This window comes from Takifugu rubripes, chromosome 16, assembly GCF_901000725.2.
Source record: "Takifugu rubripes chromosome 16, fTakRub1.2, whole genome shotgun sequence".
Classification (NCBI taxonomy): domain Eukaryota; kingdom Metazoa; phylum Chordata; class Actinopteri; order Tetraodontiformes; family Tetraodontidae; genus Takifugu; species Takifugu rubripes.
In genome coordinates this window covers 4,125,831-4,148,340 of record NC_042300.1, presented here as the reverse complement: position 1 = coordinate 4,148,340, position 22,510 = coordinate 4,125,831, and the positions used below count along the sequence as shown (strand labels likewise).

General features: G+C 50.2%; 1 protein-coding gene across 2 annotated transcripts; it reads right to left on the bottom strand.

Annotated features, from left to right (window-relative positions):
- Window positions 1-516: 516 nt before the first annotated feature.
- snap25a (synaptosome associated protein 25a) lies at window positions 517-14,140 on the bottom strand. 2 transcript variants are annotated; one of them, XM_029849296.1, is made up of 8 exons: window positions 13,983-14,140; window positions 8,603-8,746; window positions 7,861-7,902; window positions 7,316-7,364; window positions 5,519-5,636; window positions 2,384-2,503; window positions 2,138-2,282; window positions 517-2,065 (listed from the first exon to the last, which is right to left on the bottom strand). In XM_029849296.1, the coding sequence occupies exons 2-8, from the start codon at window positions 8,672-8,674 to the stop codon at window positions 1,997-1,999; spliced, it is 615 nt and encodes a 204-aa protein (XP_029705156.1). In that variant the 5' UTR covers window positions 8,675-8,746; window positions 13,983-14,140; the 3' UTR covers window positions 517-1,996. The 2 variants fall into 2 exon arrangements, with proteins under 2 accessions (XP_029705156.1, XP_011610170.1); XM_011611868.2 differs by lacking the exon at window positions 5,519-5,636 and adding an exon at window positions 5,196-5,313.
- Window positions 14,141-22,510: the final 8,370 nt, after the last annotated feature.

Genomic DNA, 22,510 nt, shown 5'->3' with positions numbered 1-22,510 from the left:
CCAGCAGGTGGCGCAGTTTCACATATTTGGCGCGTTCACACTGACTGACAGCAGAGGTCATTCGATACCTTTGATAGAAGCGTGCGTGTGCGCACCTGCGCGCGTTACTTTTGAGATGAGATTCACGGGGGTTTCATCGTTTCCATCATGCCTCAGAACAGGAAATGACCCGCTAAAGAGCGCAAATGGTATAAATGTACGAAACCTTCATGCTGAGCACTGTTCTTTTCCCGAACAGCAGGGGGCGATATGAGGTCACCTTCAGGGTTGACCGTGACCTGGCCTAGCATCACAACACGGGTTTCTGCTGAACCAAAGCACTTTTTCGACAGTTCTTCTATTTAAGAACGTTTCTATTCCCAGCAACGTTGCCTGGGTTCGCTCGTACGAATTTTACTTTGTATCATCTTAGTCAAATTGGAGTAGGGGGACGGAGGGGGTGGACGGTCACGTTAACGTCTACAAGTCAGACACCAAAGCCTGTCGACGAGCAATAAAGACAGACACGGTTGTGACTCGAGTTTATTACTTTTAATCAATTCAGCTAGCTACAAAATGTCCACCACTTCACACACTAACAGGATACAGAGAGGGAGTCTTTAATGTTACATGCGCTGAGGACGTCAATCTCACGGTCGGACCTATCGCGTCATCCAGGTTTGGGTTCAAATCACCGAACTCTACTCGACATTTTGGCGATTTTGGTGTGCATAGCTCTAAAGTACAGAAGCAACCAAAGAAACAAACAAAACCCCCTTTTTTTGTGTTTCCGTTTCGTTACGATATTCGGAACCAGTAACAAACCACACAGGGAGAATAAACTTACAGGTACAGTCTTCTTATAAAAGTAAGATCTCTCAGAAATACGCGTCTTTGCTTTACATTGCAAACGTTTATTTATATTTATTTTTGTTTTCCAGAGCATCCAAAACCTATGTTACAGAACACAACCACACCTCGCCTCTCAGCACAGTCGACGTCTTCATCACTGAGCTGCAGAATCGTTTAGAAAACAGGTCGTGTGTCATTTTTTTTGTCTGTTTTTTCTTTTTTGCAATACAACCCCCGCGTCCTGGTTTTTCTCGTCGCCTTCATCTCACGTTTTTTGATCCCCCTTTTTGCGTTATTTTACAACGAGATGGTCACAGTCGGTAAATATCGAGACAGAAAGAGTGGCACTATTGCAAACTTGCGGGAGTACGGAACCACCAACGGCGTCCTAATACTGAGCATGCGCTTGGTCGTCTGCTGCCGTCGTGTTGTCTTGTTTTCTTTCTTCTTTTTTTTTTTTTAGATATATTTTTCAGACAGGTTTTATTTAGAAGACTAAAATCTACCATCGGTCATGCAGAAAACACACAGTTCACGTCACTGGGAATGCAATGTCTAACACGGCTACAGAGTCTAGTTGCACATCGTCTAAAACAGTAACTCAGTATGAGCGATGGGGGGGGGGCGCATCCACGACGGACCGAACCCGGGATTGTAAGTGCTCTTGGCCTGTGGCCGCCACCGTTAGCTTGCTGTCGTGACAACACTGAAATAAGGAGCGCGGCGTTAGCCTAAATGGGATGAGGGCGTTACCAAGACGATACCGAAGGCCAAAAGAACAAAAAGAGCTTGTAGAGCATTCCTAGTATATGCTAGCCATCCAGAGCGTATAGATTTATATGTGGTATAGAATAATATATGATATATCTGATAAAAAGAATAAAAACTTCACAGGTGAGCTAGAGAGCCATCGAGTCAGCACTATATACAACCTCTGGAAAGAATGAACGACGGGGGTAAGAAATCATCGTTACAAGGACGATCATCTTGAAAAAGCTCGACAGACGACACAGAACAACATTTACATCGGGGGAGGGGGCGATATGTGCATGTGTGCAAACCTAGAAGGTCAATACCATGATGAAAGCGTATCGGCGCCTGTCGGCGTGCGGCGACGCGGCGCCCACGCTGAGCAGGGGGCGGGGGGCGGGGCAGGGGGCGGGGCTTAGCCGCTGCCCAGCATCTTTGTGGCGCGCTGGTTGGCCTCGTCGATCCTGGTCTTGTTGGAATCGGCCTGAGGGAAGAAGCAAAAGCGTGAATTTTTGGAGAAGGTCGGAGGCGGAGCGAAGCTGGAGCGGCGGCGCACCTTCTCCATGATCCTGTCGATCTGGCGGTTCTGGGTGTCGATCTCGTTGCCCATGTCCAGGGCCATGTGGCGCAGGTTGCCGATGATGCCGCCCACCTGCTCCAGGTTCTCGTCCATCTCGTTTTCCCGGGCGTCGTCCGTTACCCTGCAGACGGGAAGACGCTCGCTACTCTGTCACCGCCTCTATGAAAGTTCTGGACGGTTCTCCTCCGCCAGAACCTTCTGGCCACAGAGGACGGGTCGTACCTGCGGATGAAGCCTCCGCTGATGGCCATCTGTTCACGCTCGTCCACCACGCGGGCGGGCTGGCTGGCCACCACCCCGTCCTGGTTGTTCCCCCAGGCCTTGCTGGCTCCGCTCTTCATCCTGGCGGTGACGGAGGAGGAGGAGGAGGAGGAGGAGTTACCAAACGGCCCGATGAGACGGTTCCTCCTGAACCCGAACCAGGCTGATCCACCAGATCTACCGTCAGGCGTGATCAGCTGACACAAAGATGCTGCTTCATGCATCGGGACGTTTGGTCAGGCAGAGCACAGCAGGTGTGGACCGGGTCTGTTACAGGCTGGTTCTGGTTCTGAGCTGATGTTATACGTCACATATAACATAAACAACGCATGCAGTTGAGAACTTCAACGCGTCTCCACCTCAAAGGAGGAAACAGAATCAGCTTGTGGACCTTGACGTCCCCCCAGACCCACATTGAAAAGGTCCCGTGTGACAGGGAACAGAAGCTCTGAGCCACAGACGGACGGACGGACGGACACGGAACAGGACGCCACATCGCAGAGAGGACGACGAGCAACGAGAACAAAGCGCCAAAACCACAGAAGAAGCCACAGGAAACTGGAGAGAGTCAACAGAGAACGTTCCCAGCTGGACTCTGCCCCCTCCCCCGTCGCTCTGGAACACGGGTTCTTCCAGGTTCTGATCCGCTGAGGTTCCGCTAACACAGCGAGCGCCGGAACCTCAGCCGAGGACGTGTTCTGGACCACGGCAAAACCAGAGGAAGCCGGTTTGGATCCAGTTTGGGCTTTTTTTTTCACTGTTTCGTGTTGTGGAATGTTGTCCTGGTTCTGGTTCTGGTTCTGGTAACGTCAGTGATGAAGAACCTTCTAGATTCTTCACTCAGGACCAGCCAGAGCCTCTTTCTCTGGTGCATTTCCCTTCTCTAACCCTGGACCTGAAAGGAGCAGAACCACCACTGCTGTAACAGAACCGGATCGAGGCAGAACACTGGACCCCCCCCCCCCTCCATGAGGCCTCAGACTGGATCTAGTCCCCCTCTCTAACCTGAACAAAGATGATCTGATTTGATCTGGGCAGCGTCTTGGATCCTGGGGCAAAACCGAACCCCTTCTATGGAGTGTGTTGCCATGGCGACCGAGATGCGGCGTCCAAAAACCAGGAGTCGCAGACTCTGATCCAAAGTCGGGAGGAACATCCCAGAATAAACACGAGGCTCGTCCGCGTCCGCGTGCACTCAAGGTCCCAGCAGGCGGCTCTCGCACGTGAGCGACTCCTCCCGGGACAGGACGTGATGGACCCGGTGCGGGACAACCCGTTCCACAGCGCGACCCAGTTTCAGGCTCCCAGAACGGATCTCGGACTCGGATCGCTCCTGTTTGTCTCCTCGCGCTTGAACGCACCGTGATGCGTTCACTGTCACCTGACAATGGAATTTTTACGTGAAATCGTTCCGCCAGGAACAAGACGAGCGCCGCGAGTAAAAGATATAAGAAACGTTGTTTTTAAACTCGAAAGTCTGACTTTAAACTGGAAAAATGGAGGCTTTTCTGTAAGGAGGATGGGATTGGAGACACGGAATTCTTAGCTCGGCCCTTTGGAATTCTGGAAAAACTAAACCCTCGTGAAAAAGTCAGAATTTTGAGTTTAAATGTATATGTTTTACACGTGGCTCCGGTCTTATTCTGCGCTGAACACCCAGACAGGAAAAGATTTTACCTTCTGGCACCGTTTTGGACCTAAAACGGATTTTTCCTTCCGGATAAGTGCGCTAAATCCCCCCCTCCCCAAACATTTGCTTTTAAAAACATCATCATCAGCATCATTGTTAGTGCTGTCATGCATGCATGAGCATTCCGGGGGGGTCATGCTCGCCGCTCATTCCATGTCGCTCGGAGGTTCTGAGGATGGTGGTGGTGGGGGGGAAACGGAACCTTCCCGATGCCTAAAGAGCGGCGCGGTGGTGGCAGAGGTCATGCAGATGAGGAGAAGTGTCCAACAGTCCTGGACCAGGCTGACTGAAGGCACCTTGGACGCCCAGATTTCCCGCCCGGAACCAACCTGAGGAAGATCTGAGCGCCAGGATGCTTCGGCAGCCGCAGCCCTGCTCTTTTGGTTCAATTTGTAAAACTCCCGCCCCGGCGTTCCCCTTCTAAATGTGTTTGGAGAGTCTGGGGGCACCCGGAGAAGGACACTTGGTGGGGGGAGGCACTTGTGGACGGCTGGGTGGAGCCAACGTGGACGACTGGGCTTTTAAAAAAGGTTATTATGGGGGTTTAATGGGAGTTATGGGGGCTAATGCTAGCTTCTGCAGGAAGATCCGATCTTTAAGTCCTCCTTTGCTAACATTAGCAAGATAAGCCAAGGACGTCCCTGATAACTACCAAATGTCCTCTCCAAAATTAGCAACCAGCTAACATCTAAATACATAAAATATCTAAAACGATAGTTGAAAGTGACTCCTTTCAATACTTTTGACTGCTTTTTGGGATCGGGAGGGTTAGCTAGCGCACAAGTGGCGTTCTAACGCTGCCTCGAGGGGGAAAACGAACAAGATTAAGCCTGAAAGGGAGGAATGATGGCAACAAAATTCTTCCCTGGTGCGTGCGTGTCGGACGGGCAACACGTGGAGATGCACCGCGGCCTTGTGCGCGCCACGACCCGGATTGTTGTGAATCCCAGTTTGGAGCCGCAGCAGAGCAGTCTATTGGCTGGTGGCCATTGTGATGTCACTTCTACCTCCGGTTAAACGCGGATTTGTCGGGAAATTTCACTTTTTGAATGGCAGGCAGGCAGGCAGGCAAGCAGCACCTACTTGTTACATGGACAGGAGCAAAGACCACAGAATTTCCCTAGATCGTTCAAATTCTTTTCTGCATCCTTCATGTCCTTATTGATTTGGTCCATTCCCTCCTCGATGCGCTCCAGTTGCTCTGATTAAACGCAATTTATCCCCCACAGAGCGAAGCACGAGAGGAGAGGAGGAAGAGAGAGAGAGAGAGACAAAGGAGAGAAGACAACAACTTCAGACACTGTGACGAAAGAAAGTCAAAACGTAGAAAGAAAAGAAAAGAAAAGAAAGAAACTGGACGCCACCACAGATGTAAGGAACCTTCGGGGCACGTGGTCAGTACCTACTTGTTACATGGACATATGAAAAGCCCACAGCATTTCCCTAAATCTTTTAAATTTTTCTCGGCTTCCTTCATGTCTTGGTTGATATGGTTCATGCCGTCTTCGACACGATCGAGTTGCTCTGGTCAGGACAGAAGGGACGACAGCAGCGGAATGAATTTCATCGACTGACAGAACAAGGATTTATGATGAGTGTGTGTGCGTGTGTGTGCGTGTGTGTGCGTGTGTGTCGGGCTCAGAGATCCAGAGAGAGACAAGTTGGTTTGGAGGGATGAAATACAATTACACTTGGCTAATGTTAGCTTAGCGAGAGCTAGGCTTGGATGGACCCTTATCAGCCGCCCATTGAATTAAGTGTGACGGAGACTTTCTGAAGCCTTCTTGCATCTTTCTGCACAGTTCTGCCCCCTTTAGGTGAAAACTGGGACAACACAGCAATTGCTGGCGTTAAATGAATGCTTAATTCCTCTGGAATTCTGGCCCTTAGTTCTTTTAGCACGCTGTCCGTCCGGACACTAAAGCCGGGTCCTTGCTATCATTTTATTAGCATTAGCCCAGTGTGCTAGGCATCAGTAATGGGGTAAAAACCACGGGGTAAACATGGAGTAGTTTCCCGTCCTCAGGTGGAGGTGAAACTGAACATTAGCATCACTATTTAAATGAACTCAGGCAACTTGGTAGCTATTAGCTTAGCATTCATATCAGAAGCTTAATCATCTGTGTATTTCTACTGAATCTGATGATTTTGGGCACAGCCAGGCTTCCTTATTTATCCAGTCAGGCTCACTTTTTCATTATTATTCTGTTATTCTCTGAATTTTCATTGATTGGTAAATGAATGCTTCTGTTGGGCTAAAAGCGCTAGCGATGAATGAATGTTTAAATCACACATTTGGAAGTGAATCGTAAGCACAGTTGTATTTTCATGAGTCTGGGGTCTTTGTGTCATGCTGAGGTTGGGCGGTGGGTCGGTGACGGCTCCACAGAGAATTTTCCATCCATGACTGCAGAGTGAGAAAAGGTGACGCACAGTTAAATATGGAGCAGTTTGACCTCCAGCTTTGCAGAATCCCCGGTTGTCTGCAGAGACAGTCAGGAAATAAAAGCTTTTCAACCCGCAACAAATCAAGCCGCGTCAATAACAGGAGGTCAGAGGTCAGCAGAGCTGTGCTGGGGTGGGAATGTTGGGTCCCCGGCTGGTCACTGAGGCTTCGCATGAATGAGGCTCTTTACAACCAGGGATTCTACAAAGAGCACGTGAGGCTGGAAGAGAAGCGTCGTTGCTGCGGCTAATCTGGCGTTAGCAAAGGCACTGGAAGTGAATCGAAGGTTAGCGAGTCTTCATCTGGTCTCTGCTCAGTCCCAGATGTCACTCGGCTCCGCGGCTGCCGGAGGGAAAAACAAGGTTCCCCGCCGAGACCGTCAACAATTAATAATTCATGGGCCTCGTTTTTTTTTTGGTGCTGCTGTCGCCTGAGTCACAACAGTCCTGCGATGTTATTGTTTTATTCTCATAGCGAAAACACAAATACAAACCAAGAAAGGAAAAAATGCTAATAGAATTAAAACAAAAGCCAAATTTAAACAACAACGCTGGGAACAAAAAGAATCAGTTGACATGACTGTGAATAAAAAGCTGCCCTTGTGCTGTTATTTTTAATATTTTAAACAGTGCTGTACGTTCCTTTGGGGAGATGCTAATTTCCCTAATGGACACCCCCTAAAGGGATCAATAAAGTACTCTGATTCTGATTCTGATTGGCCTGTAAACTGTTAATTAACATGTAATTATACACTCACCTCCCTGTTCGTCCAGCATGACCAGAGTCCTGATGCCGGCATCTTTGCTCTACTCACACAGACGGCGGAAAAGAAGCAAAGATAAACGAGACAGACGTCAGAAAGGACACGCAAGCTAGCACATAGCACCTGTTTTAGTCTGGTCTTTTATTGCTTTGATGTTTTCTTGACCAAAGAGAAATATCTGGATGTTTTTTTTTTAATGCTAAGCTAATATATCTGCCAGCAAAGACAACGTTTTCACTGTAGTGTGGTGGAATTTTACGTCTAACATTAGCAGATGAGGAAACCTTCCTGGACTAGCATGGATGCAAACGACTCCTGCGAGGCTAACGACAACCACCACGTATGGACGGTTCCGCCGCTCTTCTGTGAATTATCCGGATGCTAACATGATTAGTTGGCTGGCTGTGGAGGCGGAGTGACACGTTCTCTTGTGCATCTCACAGCTTCGGTAGACATTAGATCCCGGAGCGTCGGGAATCATGGCCCCTCCCCCCTCCTACAATTGAAAAACGCTGGTGGTTTACGATGTGTTTTCTTACCTCTTCCACCAGCTGCAGCATACGGCGAGTGCTCTCCAGCGACTGCAGAGAGAGAGAGAACCGTTAATCTCTGGCGTGTTAGGTCAGCCGATGGCCGATCACACTCACGAGCGATCAATATCTCGTGTTCATCGATCATCCGTGCTCTGACCTGCTGACCGATTTGCGACGTTCTCCTCAATGAAATTCTTATGACTTCCTGCCATCTTGCTCACATACCAGCTCCCCTTTGGCCCCGCCCACCTCATTTCCCCCCCAGGCTATTCCGCCGATCCCGCTGGGATCCAGGATGATTCCAGAGCAGCGCTCAGACTCCCGTCGGATCTGTGAGCCAGCGTCAGAGGCAAAAACTCGGATTCTGATGTCGCCATTTTGTGCCTGGCCTGGCGTGTTTCACTGCTCTGTGTGTGTGTGTGTGTGTGTGTGTTTAATATTCTGCTCAGCTGTGCCAGTGTGAGTCACATGTGGGGGGGGGGGGGGTTGTGGGCTGATCTGCTCTGGCTTGCGTTGCTTCTCACTCCAGCAGGAACCCACAGACCACAGGCAGCGCGGCGTTAGATACTGGGCGAGCGGCGGCGGTTCTGAGCTCGACCGGCTCATACTCACCACACGCTGACTCACATATAAACACCACCGAAGCGTTAGCATCAATCAAAACTGCTACCTAAGGTCAAAGGTCAAGGTCACCGCCACATGACTCGACATGCGGCTAAGCTAACGCCTGCTAGCTCATCGCTCTCACCTCGTCGGCCAGCTGGTCGGCTCGTTGCTGCATGTCCGACAGCTCATTGCGCATGTCCGCGTCATCTGCCATTGCTGCTAGATGTGGGGGGTGGAGAGGGTCTCCAGCAGGCGAGAGAAGATCCTAGTGGGAACGTCGGGAGAGCTGGAAGAGGAGAGGAAGACACCTGAGTCCACAGACAGCTTCAAGGCAGCAGCGCTAGGCTGAAACGGCGTTTTCGCCGCATCAAACAAATGAGAACAAAAACAGCAGAATCGGACCAACAGACGCTTCACCTGAACGTCAAGGGGGTTATTAGAGATTAGAGCTGGATCAGAATTCCTGTTCATGTTGCGGTTGAAGCACATCCATCATGCAGCCGCCGGCCTGTCAAGATGCCCTTGAGCAAGGTGATACACTCACGCTCCGGGAGCCAGATGAAGCCACAGGTTCCCATCTAAAACACGTCCTATTCCAGATTACGGATCACAACATGCAGACTGAGATTTAGAATCTGTCAGACGTTAAAGGAGCAGACGGGGATTTGGGGGGATTATTAGCCTCGTGGCTGCTAGCCCAGTTCACGGGTTTGAGGATGTTGGCTGATGAAGCCGCTCATGTTCTGTCAGACGAGTTAGCCAACATCACTGGATGCGGCTGCAGCACACCAGCACAGATTAGCATCCGAATTAAAGCGTCTAAATCGCTTCGTAAACATAAAACGCTAATCCAGGAGCAACGAGAGGCTTTAGAGCCGAAGGTAAGAGTAATGATGGACGCTAACATCACAAAAAGTTGTCTTCTCTACATTGACGCTCGTACATCTCAGAGCATTAGCTTCTTTGGCGACACAGGTAGTACGATTCAGGTATCGGTGTGGACCACGTTGGCCTATTGCCAAAGAAACTCCCCCGAACCCTCAAATATGTCATCAATAAGCAGCTACATCATTTATCATCAGACAACCACGGCCATCTCAGTTTTGCAACTACAGCTAAGTGCTAATGCTAGGAGGCGATGCAGAAATCGTAGCTGAGTTGAAGGAGCAAGCTGGTAAAAGGCCGAGGCTAACCAGTTAGCAACCCATAGACAGCTAACTCAGCTACCATTTTTCTTCTAAATCAACCTTCTTCGATAAGATTAAAGTGTTTAATGTCGACTTGAATTGTTGAAAACAGCAAAAGAAGCCCAAAAAAAATAAAAATCTACTTGAACAAAGTCGTGTTTGAAATTCTTGTGGTTGATGTCAACGATGCGGGACAGATGGCGCCGACCCCACCTGGACATGCGTCAAGCCTCCAGCTGTTCCCGCCGCATCACCAACGCGGACAGAAAAGTCCCCCGGTGCAGGTTTACTGTCCCCGTTTACGCCATCTCGCCGCCCCGTCCGCCACCGCGACAGCGTCGGCCATCTTGGGTTACATAAACTAGAGGCTGCAGTTCTTTCGTGAGTCGTGTCAGATCTTTACGGAGACTCGCTGAAGCAAAAGAGGACGACTGAGTTCCACACAAAAAGGCGACGCTAGCGCCTGGAACCAGCGTCAACAACAGCTAACGGGGGAACTGGCTGGATCACTAGCTCGTCTTTATGGTCGGAGCATGTTTACGTTTAATTTAGGAAGGTCACCATGGAAACCTGGATCCAAAACACACACGGAGGTCAGGTGTCCATCTTGGGGTTAGCCTGTTGCTAACATGTTATCAGGGTTTATGGAAACAGGAAATGGTCAACAGGTTCAGCTTTAGCGTCTCCGAGTTACATCGAGAGTCCTCATAAAGTCAGGAAAGCTCTAAGGCAAACACACACACGTACACACACACACACACACACACACACACACTTCATTACACGTGCGTTGACTGAGGCACAGCGAGACGCGCTGATTACCGATATGATTAAATTTACAGCACGACAGAGATTTATGGCGTGGAGTAAAGTGGCGTGATCTAAATCCAACATCCTTCTTACTCGCTCAGCCTTCCATCGTCATGGAAACAGAAGGGGAAGTTAAGAAGACGTTATCATTTACGATCCACGAGGGTTCTCCCTGCAGGAGGTCACATCTACAGGTAACTGGATTAGGCTCCTCCCCCTTTTCCTCCTCCAGCTGCGTGTCACTGAAGTCACTTCCTGTCTGCCTTGATCTTGATTGATCCTCAGGTTTTTGTTCTCTTTGTTCTCCTGGATTAAAGCTCTGACACCTCGAGCTGGACGGTAAATAAAGCAGCGGCCAAAGCTCCGCGGATCACGTGGGCGTTTCCCTGGCGACCGCAACGAATCATTTTCGAGGTTTTCGTGTGAAAACAAAGACGCTCAGAGATCGCCGGTGGCGAGGGCCGCCGCCCCGCTGTGACCAGTGGGTAGGTGAGGAGGCCGCCTCCTGCGTCACGTATGTAGAGCTCAACACGCCATCGGGATGCTAGCGGGCACGTCAGCGCGCTCATGAGTAAATCACAGAGGACGTGTCGTGTCGCCGCCTCTGGCAGAGACGGCGCCGCTGCGAGCCGGAAGCTGCTCTCATTCCGGAGCTAAAATGACGGATCGCGTCATCGATCGGGAGGCGCTCGCTTGGTATCACAGTCACGTAGCTTCTCTGTTACAGTTCGCTCGCTCTCCCATGTCACGCGGTGCCCTGCACGTGCGCGCTCCTGAGAAGCACCGCGCGGTTCACGTGCCATCGTGGGGGGGTGGGGACAGGAAGGAGGAGCTGGGAGCTCGTGAGGAAGCTGTTTGGCTTGTTCAGGTGTCAGAATCGGCCACAAGGTGGCGTCTTTTTTACGCTATCGTTAGCCTTCACGCTGGACAACAGGCTAAACCATCTGCTGGCGTCACAGATGACGGTTTAGGTGCTGCGGGGTCGTGGTCACATGACGTTTCACGCGGGACAGGTCAACGCCGCCGAGTCAACGCCGGGTTACGATGCTCTGAAGGCGGAGCCGGCGACACACGGCGGCTCGCCACATCGGATGGAATCTGAGGCAGAACCCAGACGGAGAAAGTTCTGATCAAACTGCTGCATTCAAATTTAAAAAATAGCTGAGTCGTGGTCGTTCCGCGCGCCAACAAGTGAAATATCACGACTACGATGAAACAAACCACCAGATACTCAGATGGAGCCCTTCAGCATCGCCTCCCAGGAGCTGGGAACCCTCCAGGCTCCGCCCACGCCTCAAGAAATCTAGAAGGAAAAACCCACGAACGCCACATGAAACCCTCCACGCCATCTAAATTTAGACCATCGTTCCAGAAAGGCTCCTCCAAAGGTTCCAGGAACTCTGAGGCTGAAGCAGAACCGGCAGCATCCTGACAGACAGAGGGAAGCTTCACCTGCTCATTTCAGCGCTGGAGCGCACGTGACACGCACGTCTGAGGATGTTTGGAAGTGCGAAGCAGCAGAAAATCTGACAGAATTGAAATGTTCCAACGTGGTCGGGGACACGCGGGACGCTCGGCGTGGCGCCGCAGCGGGGCGGCAGCCATTTTGTCTGTTTTTCAGCGTCTCGGCGAGGTCGTCCCCCGAGAGCTGAGGGGGCGGATCCAGGGCTGACGTTCTGGTTCTGGTGGATCTCAAACTGTAAACGGGTCTCTACATGAGTCCAGGAGCAGAACCCGGCCTCGGCTGAAGAAGTTGTTGTGTCCAAAAGTCATTTTTCAGTTTGGAAATGTAGAATTTGTCCTAATTCTCACTTCTTCCAGTGTTTGTGCTAAACTAAGCTAAGCTAATGGGCCACAGATTTTAACCAGCCGCTTAATCCGCTTTCTGCAAATTGTGGCAAGAATTGATTTTATTTTTCTGTTGTATTTTCTATTTAAAGTTATATTTTTATAACATTTGGGACTAAAGCTGTTCCTTACTTGTTCCAGTTGGCTAAGCTAAGCTAAGCTACGCTACTGCCATGTTGGCGACTAAAAACAAGATCTTTTCAAGATTCGGGTTATGTTTTGTTTCCCTGCTCGTGGTGATTTTATAAGAAAATATCCCATAATCATCACCTGGAAACAGACACAGAGTCTCTTTTTTCTCCTTTTATTCCTTTCTGGGATAAAATCCAGCGTCTAATCTTCCGAGATGATTCTGCCGTGGTGTTTTCAGCTTATTCCTTTTGTCGGGCTCCGCCACCACCGCTATTTACAGCGCGTGGCGGCGGTGGAGCACCTGAGGCGAGTGGTTGGAGGAACCTCTCAGACGGGAGGACGTCAGAACCGACAACGCTGGAGGCTTCAATCCAGCCGCATCCTCAGACCAACGAGGAGGGGGTCTCTGGGAAAGGCTGTGACTCACGCTTTATCGGAGTGGGGGCTCGTTCTCACAAGCCTGACCCCCCCCTGCAGTCTAACGATGCAACAAGCACAACATGAAGACATTTATGTGCGCACCCCTGTCATATTCGTGTGCAGATTAAACAGGAAGTTCGGACCCTTCCACAGGTAAATTCAGGTGATTCGGTCTCGTGCTGCAGAACATAATCCAGGTCAGAAGATCAATAAACTTCCCTAATCTGCCGCATGGACACGCCTCACGTGACCAGATCACGAAGCCTCCTGCAGAAGATGGAGGTGAGTGCGCAGCAAGATAATCCCGCCGGGGACACACCTGTGCACGTGGCGGGCGTGAAAACGGCTCACTGACAGCGTGGATGAATGAGATGAAGGGTGAGGAAGAGGAGGGGAGTGTCATAGTGCGGGTTTCTGCGCCCCCGCCTCAGCCCTCACCTTCAACCCGCCATCGTGTCGATCCCGACAGCTTTTTTTTTTGAGTCACGCAAACGCGGCAAAGCCACTGCGTATAAAAATAAAGAAAAGGACGCGACGCATTCACGGACCCCCCCCCCCTCCCCCCTTCCTGTTTTTATCGCTGCCCCCCCCCCCCCCCCCCCCCCACACACACACACATCTCCATGGCGCAGTTTACTTCACACATCCCTCCATCATCCAAATCCCTCTTTTAAAATAACGATTCCAGTTTGCGTCACATGGATACAGCGGAATTCTGCGTGTGTCCGCTCCTGTCGCGCCGGAAAACACCGTTAAATCTCTCCGTGAAATTGCGGGTCAGACGCGACACCTCCCGCACCTCAATGCGGCGCGTCGTGTTCTGGTTCAGCCGCTGTCCGAGGTGCTGATGCAAAAAAAAAAACGCCCGCATCGATGGGGCGCAGACACGCATTTTAGCGCACCGCAGCCATCCCGCAGCGCTTTTCAGATCTATCGTCAGGGGGGTCACGCACCGCATCCCCCGCTTCCTCCGCCAATTTCCTTTGGATAAAAACGACATTTTTCCGCCAGAAAAGAACAGATCATCGTGCGCAAAGTGGCGAGTATCCGCTCCTTCACTGCGCAAGACCCGCAAAGCTGTTATTAAACGCGGTTGAAGGGGCGGGAGGTTGCGTGAGCTCTTACCTGTGGCCGTGGTCGGTGCCCCGCAGTCAGCGTGCCGGGAAAAAAATCAGCGTTTGTCGGCTAAACGTTTGCAGCCTCCGTCCGTATCTGCCCGGGATGCTGCAAAGGCACTGCGCGTCGGCTCCGTCCACCTCTCAGCTTCTTCAATGGGGAGGAGGAAGAGGAGGAGGAGGAGGGGGTGAAAGGGGGGGGCAGTGCAGCTTCTCGACAAAGATGGCGGACACTTTTGACGTCAGCAGCCGCTTTTAATAGATATCTGCCAGAGAGAAAGAGGGGGTCAAAATGGACAGCTGCACGTGGACATTTATTAATTTTATCTAAGCTGAGGTATGTCGGGATCACGTGGGAGATCCTTAATCACCGTAAATGTGCAGGACAGCCTGGGATTGCTCACATCTTTAAGAACTTGCAGCATTGCCTTCCAGAGTCTCCCAGTATAACCAGTCATTTACTCTCTCTGCCCCAGTATAACCAGTCATTTACCCTCTCTGTCCCAGTATAACCAGTCATTTACCCCATCTGTCCCAGTATAACCAGGCCATTAACTGTCTCTTTCCCAGTATAACCAGTCATTTACCCCCTCTGTCCCAGTATAACCAGTCATTTACCCTCTCTGTCCCAGTATAACCAGTCATTTACCCTCTCTGTCCCAGTATAACCAGTCATTTACCCTCTATCTCCCAGTATAACCAGTCATTTACCCTCTCTGTCCCAGTATAACCAGTCATTTACCCTCTATCTCCCAGTATAACCAGTCATTTACCCTCTCTGTCCCAGTATAACCAGTCATTTACCCTCTCTGTCCCAGTATAACCAATCATTTACTCCCTCTGTCCCAGTATAACCAGTCATTTACCCTCTATCTCCCAGTATAACCAGTCATTTACCCTCTCTGTCCCAGTATAACCAGTCATTTACCCTCTATCTCCCAGTATAACCAGTCATTTACCCTCTATCTCCCAGTATAACCAGTCATTAACCATCTCTGTCCCAGTATAACCAGTAGAAGGCTTTGCTAGCCTTGTCCTCAGTGGTTCTCTCATGATAGCTACGGTTGGCTAGTTAAGCTCTGCTAGGAATGACGACATTGTTTCAGGCTGGTTTTGCAGCTCTGTCACACTTATGTTTACACGATGGTGACGTGAGTGTGACACACCTGTACCGTCCCTCTGTCACACTCATGTTTACACGATAGTGACGTGAGTGTGACACACCTGTACCGTCCCTCTGTCACGCTCATGTTTACACGATAGTGACGTGAGTGTGACACACCTGTACCGTCCCTCTGTCACGCTCATGTTTACACGATAGTGACGTGAGTGTGACACTCATGTTTACACGATAGTGACGTGAGTGTGACACACCTGTACCGTCCCTCTGTCACACTCATGTTTACACGATGGTGACGTGAGTGTGACACACCTGTACCGTCCCTCTGTCACACTCATGTTTACACGATGGTGACGTGAGTGTGACACACCTGTACCGTCCCTCTGTCACACTCATGTTTACACGATAGTGACGTGAGTGTGACACTCATGTTTACACGATAGTGACGTGAGTGTGACACACCTGTACCGTCCCTCTGTCACACTCATGTTTACACGATAGTGACGTGAGTGTGACACACCTGTACCGTCCCTCTGTCACACTCATGTTTACACGATGGTGACGTGAGTGTGACACACCTGTACCGTCCCTCTGTCACACTCATGTTTACACGATGGTGACGTGAGTGTGACACACCTGTACCGTCCCTCTGCCGCACTCATGGTTTAAATCCTAGACGCACGGTTTACAACCAACTTCCGATCAATTATAGACAAACCGTCAGACTGATTGATGTTTTCTCAGCGCTTCCCTGCTGAACGGTCCACAACGACAGCGGCAGTGTGGGAATGCTGCCCCCCCCCCCCCCCCCCCCCCCCCCCCCCCCGCCTGGCACGGTAACAAATCAGTGTTCAGCAGCTCTGAAGTGGACCTGTCTGCTAAATTAATGATAATGATAACCGTGCATGAAAAATCCATTTGTAGAGGAGAGCCAGAGGAGAAGAATCCAGCTGGGGGGGGGCTGAAATCAATCTACAGGTCTTCTGTCTGTTTGATCAGTATTACAGCACTATGATGAGGCTAATCAGGACTAGCTGGAGGTGAATCACACTGGTTTTGTCTGAATTCAAAAGAGTAATTGGACTTGATCAAACGAGTGTTGGAAACTGCGGCTCGCGGCCCAAAAATGGTCTTCAAGTCCATTTTAGGGGTCCTAAATGATTCATAATGAGAGTGTTTAGATGAACTTCATGAATCAACGAATGAAGATCAGTCACAACTTTGGATGCCGGGATTATCTTCCCGTAGCGAACAGTTGGACCAGTGATGTGGTGGTTAGCATCGCCCGTGACTGTTACATTTGTGCTGAGGTCGCAGCTCCCGGTCCAGCGTGGAGGCCTCAGAGAGACCTTAGCTCTGGTGCACGTAGCCGCAGAAACAAGCGCGCGTAGTTCAAAGCAGCAGTGACACAGTAAAAAAACAAGATTTTGTTGATCAGTATTGTTCCGTTTTTTTGGCCTCAGAGAGGTTATCGCTGCTAAATGCTGGAAACGTCTCTTATCTGGCACGTTTCTGACCTCCAGGGAACAGCTGTTGACAGTAAACATCAGCTCTTTTATGCAGAACGGATAGAGAGAAGGATGGAGAGAACAAAGCGTTTCTTCACTTTCCTTCTTTGATCCATTAGAGCGAGGGATTTTCACAGGGATTAAAGAGAATAACTAACTTTTCAGAAACCTTTGAAGTCGAGCGCTCCTCGTCTCCCGGTCAAAGAGCTAAATGCTGCGAGCGGAAGAGAAGATTAGCCACAGGATTATCGCCTATGGCTGACAGGCACAAAACTCTGATTGCTAATTAAACTTCATCAGAAGGTGAGAGGGGCGGAGCTAAGATAAAAACAAACAGGCTCCACAACCTGAAAATAGGGTGAGCTGCTAAAGGGTGAAATCACCTGATGGACAGAAGAGAAGAGGAGAGAAGGAGGGCAGGATGGGAGAGGAGGACAGCCTGGATCGGTGTGGGGGAGGTGCAGCAGCCCCGCTGTGACTCAGCACTAAAATCTGCCTTCCACAAATATCGTCCTGAGTCACTGTAGCTAACACGCTAACGGAGCTGTGTGAACGCACCCCGAGTGGAGACATTTTTGGGGAAAATAAGCCCCTCCCACTGCACAAAGCACTAAAGACTCCATCAACTTCAACAAACTCCGTCAATAAGATCATCTGCGTCTCCTGATCGGCCACACGCAGAGATGCTCATGAAGCTACGCTGCACGTTATTAGCATCACTTCAGGTCCAGCTGGGCCCCTGTCCTGGACTGGTCTGGACCCTCCACCAGGCATGTCAAACTCAGTCCTCAAGGGCCACGATCCTGCCAGGTTTTCTATCCCACTGAATGCATTTAGGAGGACAGAAAACCCGGCAGGATCGTGGCCCTCGAGGACTGAGTTTGACACATGTGCTCCAGACTTGTTCTGAGCTCGTTCATGTCAGACTCTGATCCTCTGGACCAACAGAGACATGGATGAAGGACAGCCTGCAGTGTCTCTCAGCCCACTCGGGCAGTGATTTTCCATCAGATAATTGAGGTATTGATAAGCTGGGAGTGGGTGGTGACATTGATAAGTGTGGAAGTGAAGTCGACCAGCAGCTCCAGCATTCCCTGGCCTCCGCTTTCCCTCCTTTTCTGTTCCCTTTGCTTTATTCACTATTTTCTTTCTGGTTGTTTACCCCCCTCCCCTTTCCCCCGAGAGCTCAGGCCAAATTTAGACGCCGTAGAGGAGAGCAGCTCTTAAAACACCGATGGAGGCAACATAAAGTTATGCAACTCAGCAAACATTCAAACAATAGAGGAACGAGAAAGAAGCTCGGCGAGGTCTCGACGGCGAGAGGAGGCGGCGCCACACGCAACACGCAACACGCAACACGCAACACGCTGCGATATAGCAACAGCAATGGCGGTCGGATCAGAAGGAAACAAACAGGCGCTGGGAGGATGCACTGGCCCAGAAGCTAACGTCCCTTCTGGCTAACTGAACCCAAAATGTGCGTATCTCTGCACACCATGGAAACCGTTCCAAGATGGCGAAATCATTTAAAGGCGACGCGCCGCCGTTTACTGGAACGCGAGGGCGGGCGATGAAGCAGCTAAGCGACGTTTGGGGTCGTTTCTAATGTCACAACACAAAGGTCAAAGAGAGCCAAGAGGTCTGAGAAAGAAAGGTCCGATCTGGAACGGACCAGAAAGGCAGGCAACAGAATGCTAATGACGGCTACATGTAGCATTAATGAGCTTTTAGTTGCATCATGAGAAAAGAGGGGTCGCTCAAATATGCCTGAGGGCAAAGGCGCATTTAGAATCTTTTAGCTTTAGCTAGAATGATTAATTACACACACACACAGCCTGTTATTATACAGCTCATTTGTCTGTTCCATCTCGACTTTTTACTTCTCTCTTTTCTTTCCTCCTGGATGTGATTCAACTCTGGGGTACAGATCAACACTCCTCCCCCATCTCCCCTTTAATCTCCCCTCCTAGCTCCTGCCTCACCCCCTTTTCTGTCATCACCCTTTCATCTTCTTCCCATTGCCGCCTGTTCATGCTGTATTGGCTGTATTTGTGTATTGGCCACTCACACTGCGATGTGCATGCAAATGGTTTGCCTCAGCAGATCGAAAGCTAGATTAGCTCCCAGTGTCTTGCACCTGCCTGTTGCTATGGAAACTGGGTATCCTCTGTGCGTCACCTGTGCCCATGTTTGGTCTGGTTTCCTGCTCTCTTTTTTCACTGTCATCATCTCTCTCTCGCTTCTGATAACTTTTTGCCTGTGTCGCCCCTTCTCTGTAGTACAAATCACTCCCCCGCCCCCCCCCCCCTCTCTCACACACACAAAGACACACATGATGGACCCCTCCCACACAGATCTTGTGATTCTCTCAAAGCCATGGTTCACCTGTGTCACCTGATCTTTACCTGGCTGCAGACAAATGGCTGGAATGTTCAGATGCTGATGCAGCAAAAACCAGATCAGATCAGTGATGAGGTCTGAACTCCAGAGGTGGTTTTGGACAGTGTGTGTGTGTGTGTGTGTGTGTGTGTGTGTAAAAAGACTCCACTGCAGAGAATCAACTCCCCCGACTCGTCTCCACATCGATCCAGCGGTGCAGCAGCAGCATAACAATTCTTACTTTCAGGCTCTGCAGCACCTGGAAAACACCCATTTCTGTTTTAAAGCAACACACACACACACACACACACACACGCACACACACACACGCACGCATGCACACACACGCACAACAGCTCATTCTTTTCAGGTTGTCCAAAATGATTAATGATGTAAAACATAAATGGCATCGTCATACCGACAATTAATGACTTAATTAATGTAAATGCCCCCCTGCAGCACAGAATCTCCATGGTAACCATAACAAGCGCCATGAATAAGGTCAGTATCGATAACCTTCCGTCCTGGGGTAAATCTTGAGTCTCCCTGGTGATGGAAGCTGCTTGATCAGACTTAATTACACCATCGTCAACAACAGCCTGACCAGGATGAACCAAACCCATCCAACACCCCCCCCATCTCACATTTAAGGGCTCGGTTCCACAGACGGTTCTTCCAAAGCTCAACATGTAACGTTATTGGCAACATTCCAGCGTCCCAGCGGTGGACCTGATGACCCTGGAGGTGCTTCACACTCAGGAGGGTTATTAATTTGACTTTAATTAAGGCTTAAAGGGGCCAGATTGAGTCAGGAACACAGCAACACCTTCACGTGGTGGTAGAACAGTCTCAGCAGACCAGTTTGTGTTCCCAGTTCCAGACTGGGCCTTCAGCTGCTCCAGTCCAGTGTAAACCAGCTCAAACCAGTTTTCTCCTCTGAGGTTTTACTGGGCTGTTTCTCTCTATAGACGATGCTGGTGTGTGAAAAATCCCAGTAGACCAGCAGGTTCTGAGACGGCCCCTGAGATCCTTTAACTGTCTGCACACACAAACACTTTATTACCTTTATTACCTCCATTTTGATCTTTTCACCAGGATTTCTTGACATTTCACTGCTGTTCAGTGACCAGCCTCATTGATCTGGAGGAGATTCAAATCAATACGCTGATAATAAACGTCTCAGGCCTGCAGCAAATTAGGATCTACAGCCTGAAAGCTAAAGAGATGATGAATCTGTACACACACACACACACACACACGCGCACACACACGCGCACACACACACACACACACACACTCTACAAATGGACTACAAATGGATGTTTAGCGTCAAGTGTTTGTTTAGTCTTTTACATGTAACAGTCTAAAGTCTAGACCGCTGTGATAGTGATCAATGCTAATCCCCCGACACAAAGCATGACCTGTGTTTGTATGATAATCAGTCCAGATGAAGTGAGTAGGACCAGCCTGTTGGTGCTGCTCCTGCTGCTCCTGCTCATCCTCCTAATGCTCCTGCTCATCCTCCTAATGCTCCTGCTGCTCCTGCTCATCCTCCTAATGCTCCTGCTCATCCTCCTAATGCTCCTGCTCATCCTCCTTCTGCTCTTCCTCCTCCTGCTGCTCCTGCTCATCCTCCTTCTGCTCTTCCTCCTAATGCTCCTGCACTTCCTCCTCCTGCTGCTCCTGCTCATCCTCCTTCTGCTCTTCCTCCTCCTGCTGCTCCTGCTCATCCTCCTTCTGCTCTTCCTCCTCCTGCTGCTCCTGCTTATCCTCCTTCTGCTCTTCCTCCTAATACTCCTGCTCTTCCTCCTCCTGCTGCTCCTGCTGCTCCTGCTTATCCTCCTTCTGCTCTTCCTCCTAATACTCCTGCTCTTCCTCCTCCTGCTGCTCCTGCTTATCCTCCTTCTGCTCTTCCTCCTAATGCTCCTGCTCTTCCTCCTCCTGCTGCTCCTGCTCATCCTCCTTCTGCTCTTCCTCCTCCTGCTTATCCTCCTTCTGCTCTTCCTCCTAATGCTCCTGCTCTTCCTCCTCCTGCTGCTCCTGCTTATCCTCCTTCTGCTCTTCCTCCTAATACTCCTGCTCTTCCTCCTCCTGCTGCTCCTGCTTATCCTCCTTCTGCTCTTCCTCCTAATACTCCTGCTCTTCCTCCTCCTGCTGCTCCTGCTTATCCTCCTTCTGCTCTTCCTCCTAATGCTCTTGCTCTTCCTCCTCCTGCTGCTCCTGCTCATCCTCCTTCTGCTCTTCCTCCTCCTGCTGCTCCTGCTCATCCTCCTTCTGCTCTTCCTCCTCCTGCTGCTCCTGCTCTTCCTCCTAATGCTCCTGCACTTCCTCCTCCTCCTGCTCCTCCTTCTCCTCCTCCTGCTGCTCCTGCTCTTCCTCCTCCTCCTGCTCCTCCTCCTGCTGCTCCTGCATCTCTGCAGCCTGTCAGATCACCAGACTGAAGGTCACCGTCCAGTTCAGCTGGAGCCTGAAACATCAGCAGCCTCACCGCTGAAAACAGACCTGGAGTCACTTAGAAAGAGGCTAGAAATGGAAAAACAGTGAGAAACATGTAGTGGTGCAGATTTCAGAACTAACAGATGACACAAGAGGCTCCGCCCAATAAAACATAGGAAATAAATAGTCTGTCCACCCCATGTGTGTGTGGGGGTGTGTGTGCTGTGTTTGTCCCGGTGGGTTACTTTAGGATGTTGGAGTGCTGACTAAGCTGCCGGACCAGAGCTGAGAGACTGCAGTACTGCTGGCCACACACACACACACACACACACACACACACACACACACACACACACACACACACACACACACACACACACACACACACACACTACTGTATTTACTAATAACAACGGTTAAAATGGATGATTGGGTTTTGACGGTAATCTCTATTAATTAAAGACTGTTAACATTTACTGACGTTTCTCTTCCTGTAACGATGAAAATTAACGTCCTCGCAGTGACCATTCATGAATGTGTCTCACAAGAAACATTAATTACCGGTTAATTAAGGTCAATAACCTTTAGTTATGTAACGGCGAGTGCTATTATGCAGTTATCATGCGGACTGTTTTCATCCACAAACTCATTAAAATGAACCTTTATCAGGTCGGCATCGACGACAGAGCTCAAGTCTCCGCATCTTCAACACACACACGTGTGAAAATCCTCCACATGCTGCACGTAACAGAGGAGCAGCAGATACTGCAGACCTTAGAAGACCGAAGACACACACACACTCTCTCACTCACTCACACACACACCCAGCAATCAGAGCCAGGCAGCAGCCTTGTTTACTCCGTCTAAGCGCTTATTGTGCTAGAAAAGCCCTCATCTTGTCCCCCCCCCCTGTCTGTGCGTCCTGACATGCGTGCACGCTTCTCTCCGCCTGCTTCTCTCTTATCACTCTCATCATGGCCTTGTCATCAGCAGCACCGGCTCCATGTATATTTAAACAATCCAGGCTATATTACAAAGCTCGGAGCCCCCACCCTTCCCCACATATTTGATTATATAACCGCGTCCCCGCGGACC